The following is a 24,361-nucleotide window of genomic DNA, read 5'->3' as shown; positions in this document are numbered from 1 at the left end:
AGTAAGGAGACTGCTAGGGAGTACCAGGCCCAAACGGGCGGCAGATCCCGGAGCGGGGATAGATCCACCTTTCCTTGCTAAACCTGCCGGTGTGGGGCCCTCAAAGCCCACACCACAACACCCAAAAGCCGCAGCCATGTAGCCACAGTTAGGGCCCATAGTTCACAGGAGGCAAGCAGCTGGAGTGATCTGGTCCAGGCGACAAGCAAACGGCAACCAAACGAGGGGAGCAGTTACTTCCCTGGGTGACCCCCATAGGGACTAAAAGTCGGGGTTACCCCAAACCACCAAGGGCTAAGGAAGGCGAGTCGGTAGTCACCCTCATCAGTCAGCCCGAAGGATACCTGGTTCCAGCCTGGTTCATCCCAGCTACGCCCGGGTTACTCACTCTGCCACCTTCTGTGAGTAAAACCCCTGAAAGACATCCTGCTTGTGTGGAGTTATTCTGCGCCTTGTGGTTCTACACACCTACACAGGGCCCTGGGGCTTGCCTCACTCTCAGGAGGCTACTACAACCGACTGCACCCACCATCAGCTCCAGGCATCCCTTAATCTGCAGTGGCGGTCCCCACTGACCGCAATTCTGAGAGTGGCGTCACGACAAATAGAAGATTTCCTACCCGTGACAGGATCCAGCAGAGTGGAGTCCCTGAAGGTAATGCACCGACACAGCGTTCTCGGGGCTTCACATAAGCACTAGAGATGAGTAGATCAGTCAAAGCTGAAATTCATCTTTGAGTGTAGATTTTCCCGGGAAATTTGATTTGCAGAGAAGTTAAGCTCTCTTAATTTAATTTCCCTTGAGAGACCATAGAGCATAATAAATGTAAGGCCTGTTTCAGACGTCAGTGATTCTTGTACGTAGGTGCTAGTTTTTATACGTGTCTGTGCACACATCAGTGAATTTTTCACTTACTGTGTCTCTGTGCGGCATACACGCGTGTCTATGTGCTCCGCACAGAGACAAGTCAATTTTTTCTGGCATCACTGATGTCCCGTGGACCTCACTATGATGTGGTCCATGAAACACGTACAAGCGCTGCTTGTCTCCAGCCTCTGCATGCTGCTGCTTCAGAGCTGGCTGCTTATTCTCATGCATATTAATGTATGCAGCCACAGCCGACCCTGCAGTAGCTGCAGCGGGGGGAAAACACAGCAGAGCCAAAGAGTTCAGCACCACAGACAGCCGGAGTGGGGACAGGTGATTTTATCTCCATGTGCTATCACGTGACACGAATAGCACATGGACATATGCGTTTTTAACATGTCAGTGAAAAACGTCTGTTTTTCACTGATGTGTGAAACAGGCCTAACATGGAAAAATATATTTACTACTCACCTCTACTATGCCATCCATTCCTGAACACCACTGTTCGAACGTGAAGGTTTTACACAAGTGCACAAGTGCATAGAGGTCAATGCATTATGATGTGCCCAGTGCCATGATGTGTGCATGTGGAGAACTATCTTAGGCCTTATTAGAGCTGGAAGTACCAACTTAATCTGAGGCCCAGAGATTTCAGTGCTTGATCAGAAGAAGAGGTGAGGTCTGGACGGGTGACGGTGAGAGGTGGAGGCTCTAGAAAAGTGTAAGATGAATGTAAGAATTCAATTATTTTTTTAGTTTTCAACCTTTGAATGGACCTTCATAGAGAAAAATGGCCCCCAGCAGCCACCATTTTGCTGAATACGTTTGGAAGCAAATTACAAAAAAAAATCTGCATTTTGGCGATTATACATTTTTGTAAAATTTGAGCAGAATTTGATTCCACTGAAATTTATTCACTCATCTCTACTAATCACCCAAATAAATCAGTGTAAAGTGCTGTAGCTGGATTTTGATAAACTGTGTACAGAATTGCATTTAGGAATGTACCATAAAACGGCAGGCACTCAGCCAAGTGTCATGGGGGTCACTTGTGATGCGGAGTGTTTTTGAAGTGGTGAGAGTTTATGTTGAAAGCAGCAGCTAGGGAACCACTCTCTCCGAGGCAGCCAGAGGATGATTTAGACAGCATCTTATGAAACAAAAGCCCAAACTACACAACACTATGAGAAGACTGCATGGTACGTGGTGTGCCTATGCTGCCTAAAATAGAGAAGCAGTTGAAAAATACTCTCAAACTATCTTTTTATGTTTTATGCAAGACCATTCTAGAGGCATGTGGACCCACTAAAAAATATACATTTGAAATTAAAAAGTAGTTTTTCCAAATTTTATAGAAAAATGTTTACGACAGATGTTCTACATACGCACTCTTGTCTTTCTTTTCAGCTATACATTACAGGGAAGAAAAATTACTGATTTTGTACAAAGAACAGATATTTTGCTTTGGCACTTAGTCTATTGTATTGGGTTGCATATAGAAAAAATTGGGCCCTAGAAGAGTATTTGTATTTTGGGAGTGGGTTGTTAATTTGCAATCTCCAAGATAAGAAGAAATTCTTTGAGCCTATCCCCCAATCAATATATCCATTTCACATTATTCATGATAGACTTTTGGTAGTGCCATGTTTGTAGTATAATCAAGGGTTATATGAGCACATTGTTGTGCCTATTTCAAGAATTTTCAATCATGTTAGAATTTTTGCAATCATCTTAAAATGTTTTGCAACATACAGTAGAAAAATTGTGAAATTCCAAAATTTTAGATATAACAAGAAATTATGTATGATTTATTACAATCAATGGTGTGAATTTATCTATGGACACAGTAGGCATATTCCCAGGGGGCAGAGTGCCTGGTAAAGGCAAAATGTACAGATACTACAAAGAGTATGTCAAGATAAAAAAAAAAATAAAAAGGAGGAGCTAAGGACACTACATGTTGGGTACCGAAATGTTCAATTTTATTTTGTAAGCCCATGTTTTTTTGTATTCAGTTTAAAGTGATAAGTGTTGGCAGTCATGCCCTAGTTTTCATAAGTAGAATCTAAGGCACCAGAAAGTCTGTGCCAACAAGCTCCTGAGATATTAATTCAGAATTGCGTATGTGTGGCGCCCCAGGACCTGGTCGCCACAACAGCATTGCCCTCCCAAAGGGTTAATGCTGAGCCTGGAGGTAATTGGGAGATCTATTGGTCAGTAAGTTTAACATCCAACGCAGTTCTCCCTCCAGCCAGCAGGGGGAGCTCTGAACCTGGAATTCCAGGGAGCATCCCTAAAGTCTGACCTGAGGGAGGAAGTAGTGTTCAGTCTGTAGAAAGGAAGCAAAGAGAACAGACGCAGAGTAGTGCTGCCTTGTGGAACTGGGGGCTAGAGCTGGAATAGCTTGGCCCAGTGAAGCAAGAAGTGCAGAGAGGCACAGAAGAGACTCGGACATCGGAGTCTGTGGTTGCCAGGGTATAAAATCCTTCCCTGGTAGCCGAATCCGGAGGGCAGGAGAGCTGCAAGCCCCCTGGCCCAGAAGCAATCTGAAGGTACAGCTGCATCCCCAGGGCCCGGTGTGGACTCCAGCAGAGAAGCACCAGAGAGGGCCTGCGCAGTCTACCACACAGAACAAGGGACGAACCACTGGTACCAGCAGCAGGAGGGCCTTTGCTAAATTCAGAGTGCAGGGTCCTATAATAGTAAAGAAAAGAAAGAGTAGGGAGTAGGCCTCATACTCAACTGGCCAAAGATCACCCCCAGGCACTTCCAGGCCGGCCAGACCATCTTTACCATCTGTGACGGTCTCCCTGGACTAAACTGCTGCCGAGTAAAAGAGGAGAAGGTAAAGAGACTACTGTTTGTGCCTGTTTCTTTCACTGCCTGTCGGCTCTGCACCGTGTTATTCACACCATAGACTCATGAACACCAACTGTTGCCCCGGTGTACTGCTCCACCTGTGGGGAGCAGGACCATCCTAGCTGCCATTCCAACAGCCCCGGAGGCCCTATACAGCAGCGGCGGCTTAATAGCCGCATACCACAGGTGGCGTCACGAACACAAACTTTATTCCAACCCCAAGTCACCAGCCATATTTAAACTGACACCCACCAGGGCCACGGAGTCGGGCCCCGCCACCACTGACTACCCCCGGACTAGTCCGGCCCAGCACCGGGTGTCCCATAGCGCTGGGGTGGGCGAGTCATATGTTTATTAGAATATAATCAAAAGGCTTTAGTTTCCTTTCGGGCGGGGGGTTGGTTTGTTTTTTTAAATCAAAGAGGAACAGGCATAAAGTATAATATACACATGGTAAATTAACAATAAAGATGTCCATATATATTAGAAAACTATTCTTCCTGACTACCCCATACACATGCAAGCTCAGCTCCATCAAGTGTGCATGTGTTCTCACTGAGAGCCACAATCAAAAAATTCTCAAGGCTTATTTTCCTTGAAGGTGTAGTCCATTATTCAGACAATCCCGTCATAAATTCTATTTTCTCTAGAGTAAAATAAAAATAACAGATACCTGCATCAAACACCAGTAAATTTGCTGCTGAGTTTCCTAGGGCTCGTGAACATTGTTATGCCATGTGAGCACTGCAGCCGATCAGCAACTAATTGGTTGCTTTCCTCACAATCCCTTTGAACAAACCTCGGACTTTAGAAGGAAATATGAGAACTGCAGCCCATTAGCGGCTGCTGATTGGTTGCAGCTCTCAAATAGAATATGAAAACGTCACTTGAGCCCTGGGAAACAAGGAGTCAACATCATTGGAATGGCGTTGGAATGGAAGGTATCTGTAAATTTTATTTTACACTGGAGAATATAGCACTTATAAAGGAATTGTTTAAGTGGTGGATAAACTCTTTAAGAAGAAAAGGATCATGTATATTGTATTACACCTGCCATCTGCCAATGATTGAGAGTCAGGACAGCTCCATATACATTAGATGTTTGGTTCAGTAGACATTCTTATGGCCACCTACTGCACTTGTCTTCTTTTTTTACACTCTAAACTATGACAGTAAACGGCAGTTAAAGCGTATTCCCATATTAGATATTTATTACAATTCTACAGGATATATCATATCTGTTTGATAGATGTGGGGTCCATTGCTAGGATCGGCAAACATCTCAAAAATAGCACCTTGCCTTAAGATACTGTGAATAAAGAGTTGGATGTGCATGCACAATATTGTCAATTCACTCCCATAGAAGCTATGCATACAATTTGATCTCTCCATTTGCAGTGTTGGAAGTGCATGCCCTATTCTTTACATATTATATAAATACATGAGATTGGATTACACATTCAAAAGTCAAAATGTAAAAATAACTCAGTAAAAGTAGACTTCCATTTACAGATGACAGTCAGTTAAGGGTTAAAATGTTCCATTTTGCACTTTTTACACAGATGAAACTCCTTAGTTTGAGCTCAATGACTTATTTGGAAGTGCAGTTCAAACTAAGCTAAATAAACTTAGAGAAAGAATGAAAACGAAGTATTGTACAGTGTAACATAGTGGTACGCTTGTTTTTATAAAGGTGGGGTAATGTATGAAGTTTAAATGTCTTTCATCAAGTCATCACTTGCTCCTCAGTGAACTGAATATAATTTTACACAATAATCTACACCCTTTTATTTTTAGGCAAAGAGTGGAGTCTGTGATTCTGAAAACCATGCTGGTCCCCAGAGAGAGATCAGGTGTTAGAGAACAACAGGGTAACAAGGTGTTGAGTGCAAAGGACTGGACCAGATGGAATCTCTATCCTTAAAGGTTAAATATTTGCTGACACAGTCAACATTAAAGCGTAGGCGTAGAACGGTAGGAGTAATGCGTTCTACTTCTGGTACAGGTGAACCTGACTTCAGTTAAACCACAGGAAATTGTCTCCATATCTACATCAACTGTACTCAACCTGTGACCAGAAATATCTCTACTCTGGCCGCTTGGGAAATGATAGTCTAAACATTGTACAGGCTGTCAATGGAGGTCTTCAGAAATGTCTTCACTACAGTGAGATTTAACCTTGTTTAATTCTGGATCCATCAATAGGTCCATTTACAGATATTCTAAATCAAAAGAGAAATGTCCCTGCCAGTCATAAGTATTCAATTAAAAAGGAAGGAAAATGTGTTCTAATAAACAAAAGCCAAAAAGGCCAAGTAAAGATATCATGTCAACAATAGTCACATGCTTTATGTGATTCCAGTGGGGCTGGGAAAATTGATTTGCAGGAATCTGGTCTATCGGCCAAATTAGTAATTTGTGACCGATAGACAGGAGGTCTACAATTCACCTCTTACCTCCAGAGACTCTCGAATTGTCTTTTAATTAGTGGGCTGGCTCAACGTCGGGTGTTCATCTCACTGCATTAATGATGTCACTCCAACCTGGTTCATCAAAAGAAAAGCTAGAAATGCTGGGAGGCAAGAGGAGAAGTGCATGGCTCCCAGGAGGTAAGAAGAGAATGGCATAGCTCCCGGGAGGTAAGAAAAGAATGGCATGGCTCCCGGGAGGTAAGAGGAGAATGGCATGGCTCCCGGGAGGTAAGAGGAAAATGGCATGGCTCCCAAAAAGTAAGAGGAGAATGGCATGGCTCCCAAAAGGTAAGAGGAAAATGGCATGGCTCCAATCAATGGTCACAATTTGCTGACATGACTTATGGACCAGAGTCCTGTATATCGATTCTCCTAACTCTAAACTCCAGTTATACATCATGGTCTATATATTTCATTTCCTGATATTATATAATAATGCCTCTAATGGCCCTTAGTGAAGCCATTAGTCATCAGTGTTTTGTAGGTATGTTTGATACGAACTATCAGTGTGTGATTATTTTTATGCCAGTATAAAAATTATGGGTGTGGGCAACACATCACTCCATGTAAACAGGTGATGTGCTGCTACTAACATTATATTGCATTTTATGTATCAGCAATCTGTGCATTGGCCGTCTAAACAGGTCAGTGAATGACCACCAATTAGCTTGTATAATTGGTGCCTCAATTAGCTCCTATACAAACGCAGTAATGAAATACCACACTAACAATATTCCCGCACAGTTCAATATTTACTTAATTATGTTAGTTTACGCTATTCCATTTGATTACATGATCTATGAGTTCAACTGAACAATAAGGTAAATTACCATGGTCTATCTGGCTCAAGAGGTGTTTTTATGCTTATAACTAGAGATGGCCGAGCGTGCTCAGTACTCCATTGGGAAGTTCGGGCACTTGTCCGAGTATCACGGGTGCTTGGACATTTCGTTCTTGAAACACAAAGCACAGACTTGCTTCACTGTATGATGTGAGCCGGCTCCCAAGTGAGAGCCATTTGCAATCTCTGAAAGGCTGTCACTGGCAGTTAAAACAATGTTTTCAGATGTAGTGTATTCCAACAAACAAAAATATTCTCCCACCGTAAATGCTCTGTCTATGGCTGGTTGAATGTGAGAGGAGAGCTGAACTGCCCAATCAGTGACTTCTTTTATACTCGTTACTCGGGTTGAGCACTTTCAGAGCATCTGACCTGCTAGACCCAAGGACTGAGCACCCGAGCATTTTAGTGCTCACCCATCACTGCTCATAATCACCTATACAAATAAGGTTCTGTAGTACCCCTGAAGCCATCAGGGAGCTACAAGGTACTGCATCCCCACTGGGATGCAGGGCCTAACCCCTAGGGACCCGGAGACCCAGTGCCGGTAACAGCAAAAACCAAGGTAATCCCAGTTTTTCCCCAACAATCCCCCATACAATGGTACTTAGCTAGGGTCGGACCAATGGATGGCCGCCTAGAGGTGGAGCCAAATCAGTCCACTAGTTGACCAGCTGGGGGGGGGGAAGACTGTGGACAGTAGTCAGTACAGTGTAGACTAAGGAGGTGGACAGATTACCCCATATCCCTGGGCGCGACAGTTCCATACTTCAGAGAAAGCAAGCACAAAGAGTTATAAGAAAATAATAACGTTGTGTGAGCCTAAACTTCAATGGAATTTCTCTAAGAGATTTTTTCAAGTATGACTGGTAGGCTTGGTGTGAATTGATTTTCAGGATCCATTCCAGTTGTCAAGTCAATAAGTCAGGCTGGCTAATAAAAAGACGCCGGTTTCTTTTTATTAGCCAGCATGGCTTCATGCCATAGCCGAGGCAAGACAAATACAAGACATTGCGCCAGACCAGCTAATCAAGAGAAGAGCCAAGGATGCCAAGATGTAGGAGGTGGTTCTCAGGCTTCCCATCCACTGACTTGGCTCCGGGACTAAATTCTTCAAATCAATTGTAGGGTTGCGTTGGGCTGCATTACATGGGTTTCCATATAGCGCAGCTAAGTTTTCTACTCCAGTGAATGTAGAAGTGTCTACTTTCTGGGCCAGAACATGATCTATGGATCCTGTAACACAGAACCATCAAACATCACCGTTTTATGTTGATATATTTAAGTTTTACCCCATACCAACTGCAGTCTAGGTAGAAGCCTTTTCACTTGGCACGAAAACACTATTTTATTACCCTACTGTTCCTTTGTCCTCAGAAATAAGAATCCATGTAAAACCGTTTCTGCTCTAGACTAGACAGAATATTAGAAGCATTTATAACCGGATGTGCAAAGTTTGTTATTTAGATCTTATATCCTCTGATATTGCTGTGCTAGACGGCTGACATGTACACAGACTTATATAAAAGATATATATTACAACATACAGACTGATTTCACAGCACAATATACTACAGAAATGTTTTTGTAATAACGCAATGCATTTCTGAGTTCAATAAAAATGGAGTTTCTCCTGAATACCCATGTGGCCATTAAACAGTAACTGTTTTTTTGGAGAGAGGTTATGCCAGTTTTACTTTTCCACAGCACTATAAAAAAGGTAGTGTGTGTGCCATATGTTAAGCATTACAGACTCTAGAGTAAAACCTATATGCCTACAAGACATCCACTGTGACAATTCCTTTCCAGATTAGCTTGTAACTCTTTTTACAGCCTTTTCTTCCTGGAGTTACTGTAACATGTGGTAACATACTACTGCTGAGCTGCTTTAAATTTCCTCCTAATAGCATCTATGGATTGTATCTATAGGTAGCGGGTGAGAATTAGAAATATCCACTAAGGATTCGCTCAAGAAGGATTAGAAACTGTGAAAGCAGCTAACACTGAGTATTTACGTTTTAAGACTGAAATCAATAAGTGGTGCTTAGTCTTTTGTTGCCAACAGTCGTAACTGTATATTAGTTTAGAGGCATCATGCTGCTTTCCAGGTACTGTGGAACTACAAATCCTAGCACAGCTTTCAGCTTCAGTATTTTATTTAATATTGAAGAGAGTCTAATATAGATAGCATTTCTTCATTACATAAAAAAATAATTAAGGGCTCACCTATTCAGTCTATGGATAGAATTCATGAGACTGCACTCAGATGACATTCAAGTGCAGTTTCAAAGAATCGAGAAGATGGAAAAATTTTGGTCTACATCTTCTCACCTGTGATCCGATTCTCTCCTCCGAGAGAAGAGGATCACACAAACTGACACTTGGACCAAACTCTGATCACAGTTTGATCCAAGTGCCATTACCATAATTTACCATAATCGATCCTATTGTCTCTTTTAGAGAACATACGCTTGTGTGAGCACAGCCTAAATATATATTCTTACCTAACAGTAGAAGTGGACACAGACAGAAGAGGGCCACACTGCAAGAACAATACATGGGCCCTTTTCAGTCCAATAGCTCATTATAAATGTACAAATCCATCTGCTTTGTAATTGTACTTTTTGGGTCCTTTTGCGGCTGCACAGGTTGCACCAATGGTATGTCCTCTTCTGCCTTAAAGAAGCACTCCCTCCTCCCCTGCCTTAAAGAAGTGCTCCCATGAACTTAAACTATGTGTATGCGCATGTAATGTACTCAGTGTGCTAATATACTCACCTACCATTATCCTCTCCGGTATCCACCACCGTTCCGTTCCTATTCTGAGTGACGTCACTGCTCCTCAAACTATGCGGCTCACTCAATGCGAGATGCAGAAGTCTCTTTTACAATGTGTGCCTATGAGACCTCATTCTGATGCTCTATAGGCTTACATTGTAAAAGCCACTTCTAGGTCACGCAGAGCGTAGCATAATTCTGAGAATCTAAAGAGCGGTGACATCATTCAGAAGAGGAGCAGAACAGCGCTGGAAATTAAGAAGATGGACGTAGGTGAATATATATACTGACTGTACACTACATACATATATACATAGATTAAGAGAAAAAAAGTTAATGACAGGGCTTCTTTACAGAGGACCAGTCACCAGTTTTTGCAAGTTAAACTGGCCACATGTAATAGTGGCTGAAGAGCTGAGTTAAACAGATTGTTTATAATTTTAGTTCTCATCTCCATTATGGAGATATTAGCTTGTTGAGTTGATGAAATTCTTCTCTAGAGGCATTTCATTTTTTCCCTGCATGAAATTGACCAATTATAAGAAGTAGTCTTCATGCAGGGGAAAAATAAGACACTGTTAGCAGACCTGACTATATCTTTGTGATATGGAAAGTCATGTAATGACCCACAACTCTGCTCACTGTAGGAACCTACTGTAATTTCAAAAGGGAAAAGCTGTAGAGAAGAGCTGTGCTTCATTACATACACTGCTTGCAGATCTCTTCTCAAGAAATTATCAGTATGGGGGTAGGGTATTGAAGTAGAGCTGAGCATTGTGAGCAGAGAGCTGCTTGTAATGACATCCCCTTGCTCTACTCTTCCCCCCACACTGACAGTGCCCTGAGAAATTATTTTCAAGAGGTGTTTGTAATAACACACAGCTCTGCTCTATCTCTCCTCCCCACAAACTGACAATGCTGTGAGAGGAGACCTGACCTGCAAGAGGTGTTTATAGTGGCACACAGCTCTGCTCTACACACCCTGTCCGCACTGACAGTTCCATGTAATGACACATAGCTATTCTCTACTGAAATTCCCAGCTTGTAATCTTAGTAGGTACCAGCAGTGAGTTCAGTGAGGAAAGTAGGACTGTGGGTCAATGCATGTCTTTCCATATCACATATATAACCCGGGGTCTCACATTCTCTGAGGGTATTTTCTTTTGTTTGTCTCTTGTCCTACTTATAATTGGTCATCGTCAAGCAGTGGAATAAAAAAACACCTGCAAAGAAGAATCTCTGTTAACGTCCTTTTGGCTGAAAAGGAAATTAGAAATTAAACTTTACAAGCTTATATCTCCACAACGTAGAGGAAAAATGAAAAAATACAAATCTATTTTATACATGATGTGGTTAATTAAACATTCGAAAGCTGGTGAAAGGACCTCTAAGTTTTATTTATTTTTTTACTCTATACTTTTCTTGCTTTCTCTACTTTACTACACTGCCTGTATATTACTTTCACATTAGTCTAGTCGTTCTTATATTGTATGTCTAAACTGAGAGGCTCATGGTAAATTGTAATTTATCAAAACAATAAAGTACTACAAGGTGGACAACACAGAACAAACCTAGGCTGATGGAGAGATTCACTACTATTTGTGTTCTGAACGTGGTTTATGCTGGGTCGGCACATTATGACTTTGTCTAAGAGCCTTGATATGCCTAGAGCTAGTTCTGCTGTAGCACACATATAGTACTACGTATAATGGAGACAACAATCTATGGGCTTTATAGAAAAGCCTTTTCATATTTAAAATTTCTTTTGAGGCTAAACATTTTCTGCTGCAATGGCTGAAAAGGATCATAAGAAAGCAAGAGCGGACACAGACAGAAGAGGAGCCCTGTGCATGAACAACATATGACCCTTTGAGGTCTAACAGCTCACCATAATGCACAATTCTATCTGCTTTGGAGGTGGAAATTTGGCTCCGTTACCTCTTGGGACCCTCTGCGGTTTCACAAGTTGCACCAATAATATCTACTCCCCTGTCGGTAAGCATTACCTACCCATAATCATGTGAAATACATTTCTACATACAGCTTATCATCAGAGTCTTAAGTAGAGATTTGAAATGCTCTTTGGAAAGTCAAAATGTTAGAGCATCAACATATTTAAAGGGAACCTGTCAGGTCCATCATGCAGCAAAAACCACAAGCGGTTCAGGGTGCATATCTCTAATCCCTGCCTAACTGTCCGAGGCTATAGTAGCATACATAAAGAGATCTTTAGAAAAAGTATTTCCAAAGGTCTTTTATCATATGCTAATGAGCGTAGGGATAAGTTGCAAGGACGTTAATTTCCTCAGACTACTCCCGCCCTGTTAGAATGTTGGCACGCCCACAGGGGCATGCTAACATGCTATTCAATGTTCATTGCCCAGCGTCATAAATGGTGATGTGCGTACCTGTGTCCGCTGTCACCGCCTCTCAGTCACTGGGTTAAGGGTCAGTGCGCGTGAAAAGAAATCATCGTACTTCCAGTCATGCACACTATGAAACTGGGTGTACGCGTCCCAGCTTCAGAGACGCCCAGTGCGCATGACCGGACATTGAGACTTCCGATCATGTGCACTGACCCTTATCCCGGTGTCTGAGAGGTAGTGACAGCAGACACAGGTACGCACATCACCACTTATGGCGCTGGGTAATGAACATTGAATGGCATGTGCTAACATGCTAAGAGGGTGGACTAGTCTAGGTAAATAATGCCCTTGGGACTAATCCCTTTGCTCATTAGCATATCATAAAGGATCTTTAGAAATACTTTTTCTAAAGATCTCTTTATCTATGCTACTAGATACATGGACTGCTAGGCAGGGATTAGAAATATGCACCAGAACTACTCACTTTAATGCACTTGTTTCTTCCTAGTTTCTAGTTTTTGACAAGAACATAACAGATACTTAGCGTCCACATGACAAAGAATGAATGAACATGTTACTAGATTTAGCATGAATTTTTACAACCCACTGTGTATGAATAGTATTTAATTTTTTTAAAAAAAAATAGGAATAATTAATAAAAAAAAGTTCACCAAAATGACAACATAAAAAAAAGTTTGTGAACTGCTCTATTGCATATATGAATTAAAACATGGTTGCTTTTATATACATTTAAAGGAAAGATCAAATTTAAAAGTCAGGGTTTTGTTACATTCTCTCCTGAAATTTGTTGCACTAAGATTGCTGTTGGCTCTTGGTATTAGGCCAGTGATGTCACTAAACAAATGTGATGTCCCTAAATATAAGGTAGAGAATGGAACAAACTGATCAGTTGTAGCTAGTATTGTGGCAGAACCTATTCTACGTCAATTATGGACATGGGTACCTCTTTGGGCCCTCTTGTCTATATTTGTCAGTTTACATGTGATAGTGCACAGGGCCCTTTGTCAATGCCCATTTACCCCACTGATCAGTGCACTCACTCTATCACCTAAGAGTATCACACTGTTGAACCAGAACTCTTGTTATGGAAAGACTCCAATTAATAACATAAATAATGTCATTATTATTGAGTTATTGAATTGCTTAGAGTAGTTGACAATCCCTTTTAAATGCCCCCAAATGAATGGCTGCAGCCTTCACAATTCCATCAAAGTGAATATTCTCTGGTGAAACTGCGAAGTCTGCAGCCTATCAACTGTCACTGATAGGCTGCAGTGTTGACATGACAAAGAGTGTCAGAAGGTAGACAGTGAACATAATTAACGTAATGAATTTTATTTTATTTAGCACAGTGAAAAGGGATTATCCAGTAGTGGATAACCACTTTAAAGCGTTTATTTTAGCTTATGTAAAAAAATGACAGTGGCAAGCAATAGGGATAAGAGGAAAAGAAGATTTACCCACTTCAGGAATCCACTCATTGAGCACTACTATTCTGCCACACCTTCTCATCTCTAGAACAACTATTAAGAGGAGACTTTGTGCAGCAGGCCTTCATGGTAAAATAGCTGCTAGGAAACCACTGCTAAGGACAGGCAACAAGCAGAAGAGACTTGTTTGGGCTAAAGAACACAAGGAATGGACATTAGACCAGTGAAAATCTGTGCTTTGGTCTCATGAGTCCAAATTTGAGATCTTTGGATCCAACCACCGTGTCTTTGTAGAAGAGGGGAACGGATGGACTCTACATGTCTGGATCCCACCGTGAAGCATGGAGGAGGAGGTGTGATGGTGTGGGGGTGCTTTGCTGGTGACACTGTTGAGGATTTATTCAAAATTGAAGGCATACAGAACCAGCATGGCTACCACAGCATCTTGCAGCGGCGTGCTATTCCATCCAGTTTGCGTTTAGTTGGACCATCATTTATTTTTCAACAAAACAATAACCCCAAACACACCTCCAGGCTGTGTAAGGGCTATTTGACTAAGAAGGAGAGTGATGGGGTGCTACGCCAGATGACCTGGCCTCCACAGTCACCATACCTGACCCCAATCAAGATGGTTTGGGGTGAGCTGGACCGCAGAGTGAAGGCAAAAGGGCCAACAAGTGCTAAGTATCTCTGGGAACTCCTTCAAGACTGTTGGAAGACTATTTCCGGTGACTACGTCTTGAAGCTTATCAAGAGAATGCCAAGAGTGTGCAAAGTAGTAATCAAAGCAAAAGGTGGCTATTTTGAAGAACCTAGAATATAAGACATATTTTCAGTTGTTTCACGCTTTTTTAAGTATTGCATTCCACATGTTTTAATTCATAGTTTTGATGCCTTCAATGTGAATCTACAATTTTTAGGGTCATGAAAATAAAAAAAACCTCTTTGAATGAGAAGGTGTGTCCAAACTTTTGGTCTCTACTGATATATAGATATATCTATATATATATCATGACCATCTGACCACTTGTGGTCACTGAATGGATGCAAGATCAGTAGACTCAAGGTTAGGACTTCATAGCTTGCAGTCTGGTGGTGACCATGGAACAAGCAGCACCAGTTGGCAAGTGGATTCCCAAACTAAGTATATAAAAAAAGAAAATGTTTCCCTTCTTGTATTTTTTTCTTATAACCACTGCTTGCGGCAGTAATATTTTCTCACAAGCTGTAAAACTCCTTTGAATGGTAAAACACATTATTTAGGGCTGTGACAACAGGGCCCTAATTGCCTGTCATTTTGAGTGAGTGTCGGGCCAACAAAGTTTTTATTAAAGAGAACCCATCAAGTCCCTCATGCCCTCCAACCCAGCAGCATTCATAGCCGTTTGCCAAATTCCCTCCCTAACCAGCCCTGTATAATGCTATTCACTAATATAAAAAAAAGACTTCTAAAGCTCTCTTTCCTATGCTAATTAGGGCCTTGACTAGTTGAAGGGGCGTTGTTTTTCCAGACTAGTCGGCCCTCCCTCCATGTTATCATGCTCCTGTGGGTGTGATAACATAATTTCTATAAGCCAGAATCACTGCCAGTCCCTGGAAATCTTGCACATGAGCGCGGCTCATTTTGGCTGCATCAGTACGCCTCAGAAGCAGGGTGGATGCTTCCTGGCTTCATTAGGTGCACTACACATCACCGGCAGTTAAGAAGATGTGTATGTGAGCCTCTTCCGAACTTTCAGTCATGTGCAGTGCAACTGATGAAGCCGGGAAGTGTCCACCCTGCGTCTGAAGTACACTGATGAAGCCGAAATAAGCCGCGCACATGCGCGAGAGTTCAATTAGCTGACGGCGATATTGGCTCATGGAAATCATGTTATCACACAGAAAGGAGCATGATAACATGGAAAGAGGACCGACTACAGTAGTCTGGGGAACTAACGCCCGTGCAAGTATTTTAGGCCCTACTTAGCATACGGAAAGCAAGGTGCACAGTTAATAAGTGGGTTGTTTTGTTTCTTTTTAAACATTTATATAAGTAAATAGAATTATACAGTGCTGGTTAGGGAATAAATTTGGGCACATAGGTATCAATGTGGCTGGGTTAAAGGGCATAGGGAACCTGACAGGTTCCCTTTAAACATTCCTAAGACATTAAACTGACTAGAGTTGAGCAAAAAGATTACCAGCACCCAGGTCCAATGGCCACATCGGTAGTCCCTGGCTGCTGGAACTGAGCTCAGCAAACCTCGTTAAGTGCCGGCAACCCAGAAACCTCTTCTTATTAGTAGGAGATGAAGACTATGGGGTGGCGTTGGGTCTTCTAATATAAAGAGACACTGGGAAAGCTAGTAGATCCTCAGAAATCTGTGAACTTTTGCACAAGTTTCATACTGACTAAACCATGATCATCACTCACTAGATGATGGAGCTGTATAATGTGAGTTGCACCAGATGTGGCTGCGTTTTGCTGATGTTGTAAAACCACATCTATAACTATATTTTTTTATATCTGAGGGATTCAAACCACTTTTAGTTTAAAATGCAGCTTGAGACACTCTTACCTGCTAATGACCTGAACTGGCCCTCCACTGGAGAAATGGCCACTCCATTTTATAAGGAAGTTGTGGTCTGGCTGGTAGAACCAGATGGATATATTACAGTGTATATACTGGATCTATCAGAGTGTATAATAAATTACAGTGTTTAATTCTTACACAACTTGCAGCCAACCACATTAATCATGGCCCAACCCTATAATTCTCAATATTATATTAATTTTTATTAAAACAAGCATAAGATAAAGACTTAACAGGCCCGTTGAGTGCACTATGTTGCCATGGTTGTGTACCTATAAAAGTCATTTACGTGTTTTGACAGCACTGCACACTTTCGCAGAAATGTTTTTTTGCTCCAAATTAACATTTGTGGCACAATCTTGCATCTATAAAAGATGTCACAATTTGGTGGATCTCCAATGTTCAACACAAGAATATACAGATGTCAGTACTACTCCAAATACATCATATCAATCGATTGATCGATTCATTGGTGTTTACCATTACGATCACTAATAATTAAATACAAGATGATGACGTGTTAAATAATGTCAAATGATACAAAGGTTAGCGGTAGTATATCACATTTCTCATAGTAACCACTGTGATTCAACAACTTAGAGCACATGATACAGAGACATGATGTTTAATAGATCACTGTGAACATGAAAGAACATGACCTTTGTTGGTAGTGACACTGATTTAGCGGACCACTGACCACTTGCTGACCGCTGCTACCAAACTGGTATAAAAGCATTATAAACAAGCAAATAAAATAAAGCAATAAAGTAAGAGATTTGAGTAAAGTTAGATCTCATATGGACAAGTTATCATTTGCTTTCTAAGTGTATAAACTATTATTCAACTATTCAATATAATAGCATTATATAAAAAATGTTAAAAAAAACCCAAAACTTGATAAATGGCTATTACCGGGAAACATCGTATCAATACGATCATGTATTATTTTTTTAATTATGCCCCTAAATTTATAAAGTTCTATTTTCATGGAGGTTAACATAAAATATAATCCCAATGTGACCCATATGAGAAAGATCACAATGTTACCCCATTAATAATGAGACTTTACATTACAATACATAGTCATACACATAAGTATGTGTTGCGCAGAAGTTTGAGAAACTTTAAACCATTTAATTCCCAGTATTATATAATATCTAAAATGACCAACTTTTTGTCATTCAGCAAAACACATCACAGTAAGGTCATTAACAACTATATCATATCAAGCACATCACACTAGACCAAATGTGACTTACCTCTCCCCCAGGTCGGGCAAGAATGGCTTTTTGAAAGGAGAGGAAACTTAAAATCAAGTAGCTGACAAACATTATTAGTAACTCAATGTCAAAACTATCCTAGAGGAAGAAAATCCTTCTGCCAAGTATTAACAGCTAGCAGATGCACTTGTGTCTCAGTATCTGGAGCCTGCAGTTCTGCAAGGCACTGATCTCGCTCGGTCTACAGCCGTTTCAATACAAGAAGCTTTGCTTCAGCCTCAGCACTGGAGACAACTGGTAAGCTGATCCCCTCATGGAATAACTTCTCCGAGCTAGGGGAGGGGGAAGGAGACAGCAATGTGCTAGGGGCTGTAGTTCATATAGAGCAAAGAGAGGGAGGGACACAAGTGGTCCAGGCCAACTTACGCATCTGGTCCAGTTAAAAGATAACTTTTTCTGTGGACCAGAAAGGTGTGTGCATCACAATAAAAATTAATAGAAAATAGTTGAAGATAAACTGCAATATAAGGATATAAATCCCCTGATCATACACAATGAAGGTGACATTCAAACTTTAGAGAAAACATAGAGGTTTGTTTTTTTTCGTAATTTTCTTTATTCCATTATTGCAACAATAAGAATCAACAAACTCCTAATATTCAGTTTCATAAACCTAGGAACAGTGAATCAGGCAAGCTTAAACTTACAGCAAGAAGCATCAGACTACAAAAATGTTTTGTTTGTAGTCTGTTACCATGGAGACACACAGGTCTGCATGGTCTGGAACAAGGAAGACACATGAGTCTACACCCTCTAAATCTCCAGCGTTGATTTTTTATTTCACTAGAGGGGTGCTTCTAATCTAAGTTCCCTGACTCTATTCATATAATTACCCTTCTGGTGTCTTCATATTTACTCCGGTCGGCCTCAGGTAGATTGTGACCTGCCAGCAACTGCAGTGTTTCATTGAGGACACTGGAGGTCATTCTTCAATGCAAGTCTATGAGATCCTCGTTCTCGCTTTCATAGACTTATACTTGAGAGATTGTGATGTAAGATCTGACTTTCAGCCAGGCAGAAGTTGAGGTAACAAGATGGCGCTGTGGAACCGCAAGGATGCCGAAATAAGGTGAAAGTACAAGAGGGTGAGTATAAGCGTAGGTATAGGAACCTTATAGTAGAAGCCCCACTCTAGTGGTTAAGATAAAAACAAATGCTGAAACGGTGCTTTAATGATCCCATTCCTAGCACTAAACATGATGTGTTATACTGTCTATCATACATATCAGACTACAAAACCATCTCATCATCTAATTGTCTAAGGTCAAGGTAAGTAAATAGATCAGCATCAGTATAATTAAACAGCTCCTTACAATGTCTGAAAACCTCAGGCCAAGGTGGAACGGTGGACTAACACGGCCATGCAGGCATAAACTTTCTCTAATAAAAGTTCAGCTTCGAAAATGACTGAATTTACATTTTATCTTGCTATTCGGTTACTGGGCTGAACCATACCTGCCCTTGCTCTATATAAACTGTTTACATTTGTGAATATAAAGGCAAAAGTTTCAAGATTGTATTACTGTGAATGCTGAATACTTATTCATTCATTAGGAGCGTTCAACAACTATCTGCCATATATAGAGTACAAATTGCACAACCCGTGCAGATGATGGAGTGCTGGCTGCCATGTCACCGATGCCCCCGCCGCAGATTCAGGAGGCAGGATATCTCACCTGAACAGGCAGATTCCCAACTTTATTACTGCAGGGGAACCCCCAAAAAAATCTTTTCAACCTTGGGGAGCCCAAGATGTAATTTCTGCTTCAAAAAGGCTTGGTCTAGTGGTAACAAAGCACATTAGAAATCTTGTCCAGTGCTAAAATTTGGCTCAGATATTGGTATTGATTTTCAAAGCATCTTTTGCAGGATAAAATCAGTTTGCCTTCCCCATTGTGAGAATGCCAGGTTTGGCTTGTTGCTGTATTTCGGCTTGGGGGAAAATGAGATGGACAGACAGATAGTAAGAAAGATAGATGATAGATGATAGGTAGACAGATAATAGGTAGTAGATTAATAGATAATAGACAGATACATAGTGGATTTATAGATAGATAGATGATAGGTAGACAGATAATAAATAGTGGATTTGAGATGCCCATACCGGGGCCTGGGGTGACTCGTTACCGGGCAGCGGTTCTGCTCCTGGGGTGCCGCGGTGGCATGGTCAAGCTCCGTGACCCCGGCGGTGCCGTTGAGGGAATAGGAAGGGGATGATCACAGTTTATTTGTTATGCCACCTGTGGTAGGCGGCAAGTTAGGTGCCGCCGCTGCAAGATGGAGGCTCCTGGGGCTGTTGGTGACTCAGCTTAGATGGTGTAGCTCTCCACATGTAAAGCTTGGCCCCAGGACAGATGGGGGTGGTAGTACTCTATGATGGCAGGCACAAGATAATAATGGAGCGACACAGGGATGCAGTCTCAAGCTAGTTTACTCACTGTAGCAGGTTCCAGGGTAACATGACATGCCAGTGACTGCCTTTGGAGTGCTTGGGCTTTACTGTGATGGGCTTGCAGCCAATCCCGGGTAGTTTGGAGGTCAAGTCCAGTGCACCTTTCTTAAGTGTACCTTTCTTGGTCGTCTTCCTGCACTTGCTTCGCCCTCCTGCCTTGCACCCTCGTTCACTGAACCCTGTTGGGTAGCGGGAAGCTCTATCCCTTGGTCCTTTTGGGTCAACCTCTAGCGAATTTGTGTGCGGATGTGGCTTCGGTGCTTGAAGTCACCTCAGCCACTGCTTTTGCTAGTGGAGTACGTAGGTTCTTCTCCGCTAGCCTAGTGACCAGTCCACATGTTGCGACCAAGTCCTTCAACCTGTAGATTATATGTGGAACAAGGCCACGGAAGATTAACTCCCATAGTCTCTAGGACCTCTTCTATCTGTGCCCGGGCCGAGCGGTACCAGCTCCAGGCCTCGGGTCTTTGCTCCTCCACTATTCCTTTCCTTCTTTCTCCACACTCCACCACTGACTGAATGAATCTGTCCCCACTAGTAAGTCCCCAATCCCCGACTTGACTTCGGGTATAATCATGCTCTTGCCATATTTGATGAGGTGTTACTGAGTGAGGGTGTTATGCTTTGCGTAAACTGGTTGTGACCTCCTCCTTACCCAGGATGGAATACCACACCTCTGGCTGAGGAGCAGTACCTCTGTGGTGACTGAAGCCTCAGGGGCACCCCAGATTGATAGATAGATAATAGATTAATAGATAGAGAGATAGATAGATAACAGATGGAGATATAGATAGATAATAGATTAATAGATAAATAGATGCATAAATAGAGTAATAGGTAGATGGAGAGATAGATAATAGATTAATAGACAGATACATAGATAAAAAGTGGATTTATAGATAGATAGAGGATTAATAGATAAATAGTTGATTAATAGATAGACAGACAGATAGACAGATAGATACAAACTGATGGTTGACTGCTACTCAATGGCATCTACATATACTTCCTTTTAAAATCTCTGTGACCAAATGATGACAGATGTCCTTTGAAGTCCATGTTAGCCAATCTCTGCATTTAACCCTATAGTTGAGATCTGTTCTACTAGAGGGTGATGACACAGATACCATGTTATTTCCTTCTTATATTATCCATGACTGAACATCTTCTGTGAAGTACCTGTCGCGTTTATGGGGTTGTGAAAGTCTCACAGAACAGATGGAATCCCCCACCACTTATTTCATAACTTACTCAAGTCCTGTTTCGCGTTAACATGGCCTAAAAGTCCCCATGAAATGCCACGTGAAATGTTCCCGGAAACCTCACTGCTGTCATAATGTTGTTTCATTCAAACATATATAACACATACATTGTTTCTATTACCAAAGCACATTTATTACTTATCAGTCATTACCTCAAGGAAAATGCGGAGAGCACCTGGCTGCTTACAGCATGGAACATGCACCGAGCTTAGTGTGAAGTTTTATAGAATTTCCCAAGTTTTAATAAATTCATGACTCACTTGAAAGTAAGTCATGTCTGAAGTGAAATTTGTTAGATGTCACAAATAAGATGAATAGCCCTACTGCAAGACACATGTCCGGATGTGATAAAATGGTATTACCCATCATTTATATTGCAGCTCTGAATGGGTTTCCCACATGCATATCTATGAGGCATGTCCAAGATATTCTGATGTACAAACTCTGGAGACTGGAGACGTCTGCTGATCATAGGTGATAAAATAAGATTATGTCATTGTGCAGATGTGATGAAGCTTATGTACCAGAGTACCTCACAAGTCAGGTATGTATTATCCTTAACTCCATCCGTACAAGTATAATATTTGTGACCATGGGTGTTTAAAGGTCACCAGGCTTTTGCTACCAGGCCTGAGAGCAGCATAAGAAAGAGACCCTGATTCCAGCGAGGTATCACTTAGATTAGATTACTGGGTGCCGCAGTTGTGACATAATCAGAGTTTTTAGATGTAGCAGAGCTCAGAAAGCTAACCCCACCCACACCCCTGATTAGCAGCTTTCTGTGAACATTGTATATTGACAGTAAGCTGCTAATCAGAGCTGGTTGATTGTTCAGACCAGCAGAGGCACATGAGATTTAGTCCGGCAGTGAAAATTTCCTGCTGTTAAAACGTTCATAATTAGGGATGATCGAATACTTCAAATATTCGGCTTCGCGAATATCTGATGAATAGGTCGCCGCCATGCGAATATTCAATGTGCAATATAAGTCTATGGGAAGCCCGAATAGTTCCGAATAGTTGTTATTCGGGTTTCCCACAGACTTACATTACGCATCGAATATTTGATATAGTCGAATAGCGACGACCTTTTCGGCAAACATTCACGAAGCCGATTTATTTGAGGTATTCAATCATCTCTATTCATAATATTAAAACAACAGCACATACCCTAATAAGTGACACATTTCTGAAGTCAATGTCTCGGCCCCTACTTCATTGTATCCACAGATTACATAGCAAAAACCTGCCGACAGATTCCCTTCAAGACTGCATGATGTAAGAAAATCTATTAAACATTTTTATAATACAGAAGAACTAAGGTTGGTAAAGTACATACATAAATAAAGGGGTTGTCCGGCACTTTAACACTGATGACATTAAACAAGAGCACAGACGGGAACAAACCGTGCCTTCTCTATGAGGACGCCATCTGTGTCTGACAGCCTGATCCCCATGCGTGCAGGTGCACGATCGTGTGTAGTGGCACTACTATATAGAGATGTAGCAGAACCACTCAGACATTGAAAGTCTATGGGGGGTCCGGAAGCAGTTAAGGCGGCAATATGTATACAGTGCCATGGAATGGGTTGGTGTTATATAGGCAACAGCAGAGAATAAAAGAAATATAAAACCTTATTGTGAGTGCATTACTTTCTAACATTTGCCTCAAAAATTTTGATTAACTCTGAAATGGATCCATGTCTTGTTTTCGGAATATCGGCTGTTCCCAGTAATAGTGACAGGGAGTTTAAATAGTTATTGTTATTTCAGCAAACACTATGTAAATCAATAGTATAGGCAAATATAGAAAACTAAAATGTTATATATAGCCACACGGGCGCTATTATACGTCAATTTCAAAACGCCACAAAAACATCAGAAAAATCTACTAATTTGCAATGTGAATATATCATAAACAAAGAAACAACATTTTACATCAATTGAAACACATATAATGAACAATCTGAGACCTGAACAAAAATAAAAAAATGATTGCGCTTAACCCATGCAGGACCTTTAACGAACATTTATGTCATAGGTTGTGTCCCCAGCTTTGATGTGGGTTCACGCACTGAGCCTGCTTCTTTCCTTGCATGACACCTGATTTAATCAGCCATCATGTGCGTCTAACAGCCGGTGGTGGATCGCAGATCCGCCCGCAGATGTTAACCAGTTGAATCACGCTATCAATCACTGACAGATAGATTTAACACATTCCGGCCGGGAGCGTGTCATTTCCCACTCCCATAGGCGGCCCTGTGATCGCGGGGTGCCATTGACAGTTGTGGGTCAGCTGATGACTCCCATGTCTGTCATTAGATCCTCTTGTAAACACCGACTGTGTGCATTCATAGGGGATTGTGCTATACAGAGCAGTGCTTAGGGGACTGGTAAATACTGTAAGAAGTACAAAATTAAAAAAAAAAAGCTTTAAAAAATATGAAAAACATAAAAAAAAATCCCCATTGAAATTAAAACAGTTATAAATATGTTAAAACATTATTTGTTAAGTATTTAAGTCCAATACAAAGAATATAAAGATAAAAAAATGTATCTGTTTTAATTAGCGCAAATTGTTGTTTCTTTGTATATGAAATTTAAGAAACTTCATATTATATGTCAATCAGAAAAATTTGCTTCTTTCTCCACTTATGAGCCACTTGGTCTCCTCCCCTTATTCCTGATCTCATCCTCCACACTGAACCCCCCCCCCAAAAAAAAAACAACATCCTGAAATCTAATTTTGTCCCTGCCTTACAGACCGCCCTCTCACTGATGTGTCAAATTATATTGCCTGTTAAACCGTTTGGAAAGTGGAGAGAGAAATCCGAGTGATGAGCAGGCAGTATGGTGAGGCTAGGCAGAGAGACAGGCAGATCATGCTGCAGCTTCTAATCATTTTAACTTCCGCGCTGGATTCACAGCCACACTGATCAGTACTGCAGTATAATTCATGCTGTCACTGCTTCTTTACTTGTACTACTGAGAAAAAAAAAACAGGAATCCCTCATGTCTCTATGTACTGTGTATGGGAGACATCATAGCATGTAGTCTCCTTCTACCAGTTAAGAAATGACAGAAAATTAGAAACAAACATGACAAAAAGGAAAATTGGTGATATATGTAGGATACAAGTCATATAATGGATAGAACTA

General features: G+C 41.3%; 1 protein-coding gene across 2 annotated transcripts in view; it reads right to left on the bottom strand.

Moving 5' to 3' along the window:
* THSD4 (thrombospondin type 1 domain containing 4) overlaps window positions 1–24,361 on the bottom strand; it is a 1,079,410-nt gene that overhangs the window by 325,785 nt on the left and 729,264 nt on the right. The window contains exon 1 of one of the 2 annotated variants that reach the window (XM_075345713.1): window positions 17,470–17,681. The exons of the other annotated variant lie outside the window; for it this stretch is intronic. Coding sequence (XP_075201828.1) covers window positions 17,470–17,541 — 72 coding nt within the window. The 5' untranslated portion in view covers window positions 17,542–17,681. Of the gene's footprint in view, window positions 1–17,469; window positions 17,682–24,361 lie in introns of those variants that run through there. 2 annotated transcript variants of the gene reach the window in all.

The sequence above is a fragment of the Anomaloglossus baeobatrachus genome, chromosome 4, assembly GCF_048569485.1.
Source record: "Anomaloglossus baeobatrachus isolate aAnoBae1 chromosome 4, aAnoBae1.hap1, whole genome shotgun sequence".
Classification (NCBI taxonomy): domain Eukaryota; kingdom Metazoa; phylum Chordata; class Amphibia; order Anura; family Aromobatidae; genus Anomaloglossus; species Anomaloglossus baeobatrachus.
The sequence above is the reverse complement of the archived record's forward strand: the minus strand, read 5'-3'. Positions and strand labels throughout refer to the sequence as shown.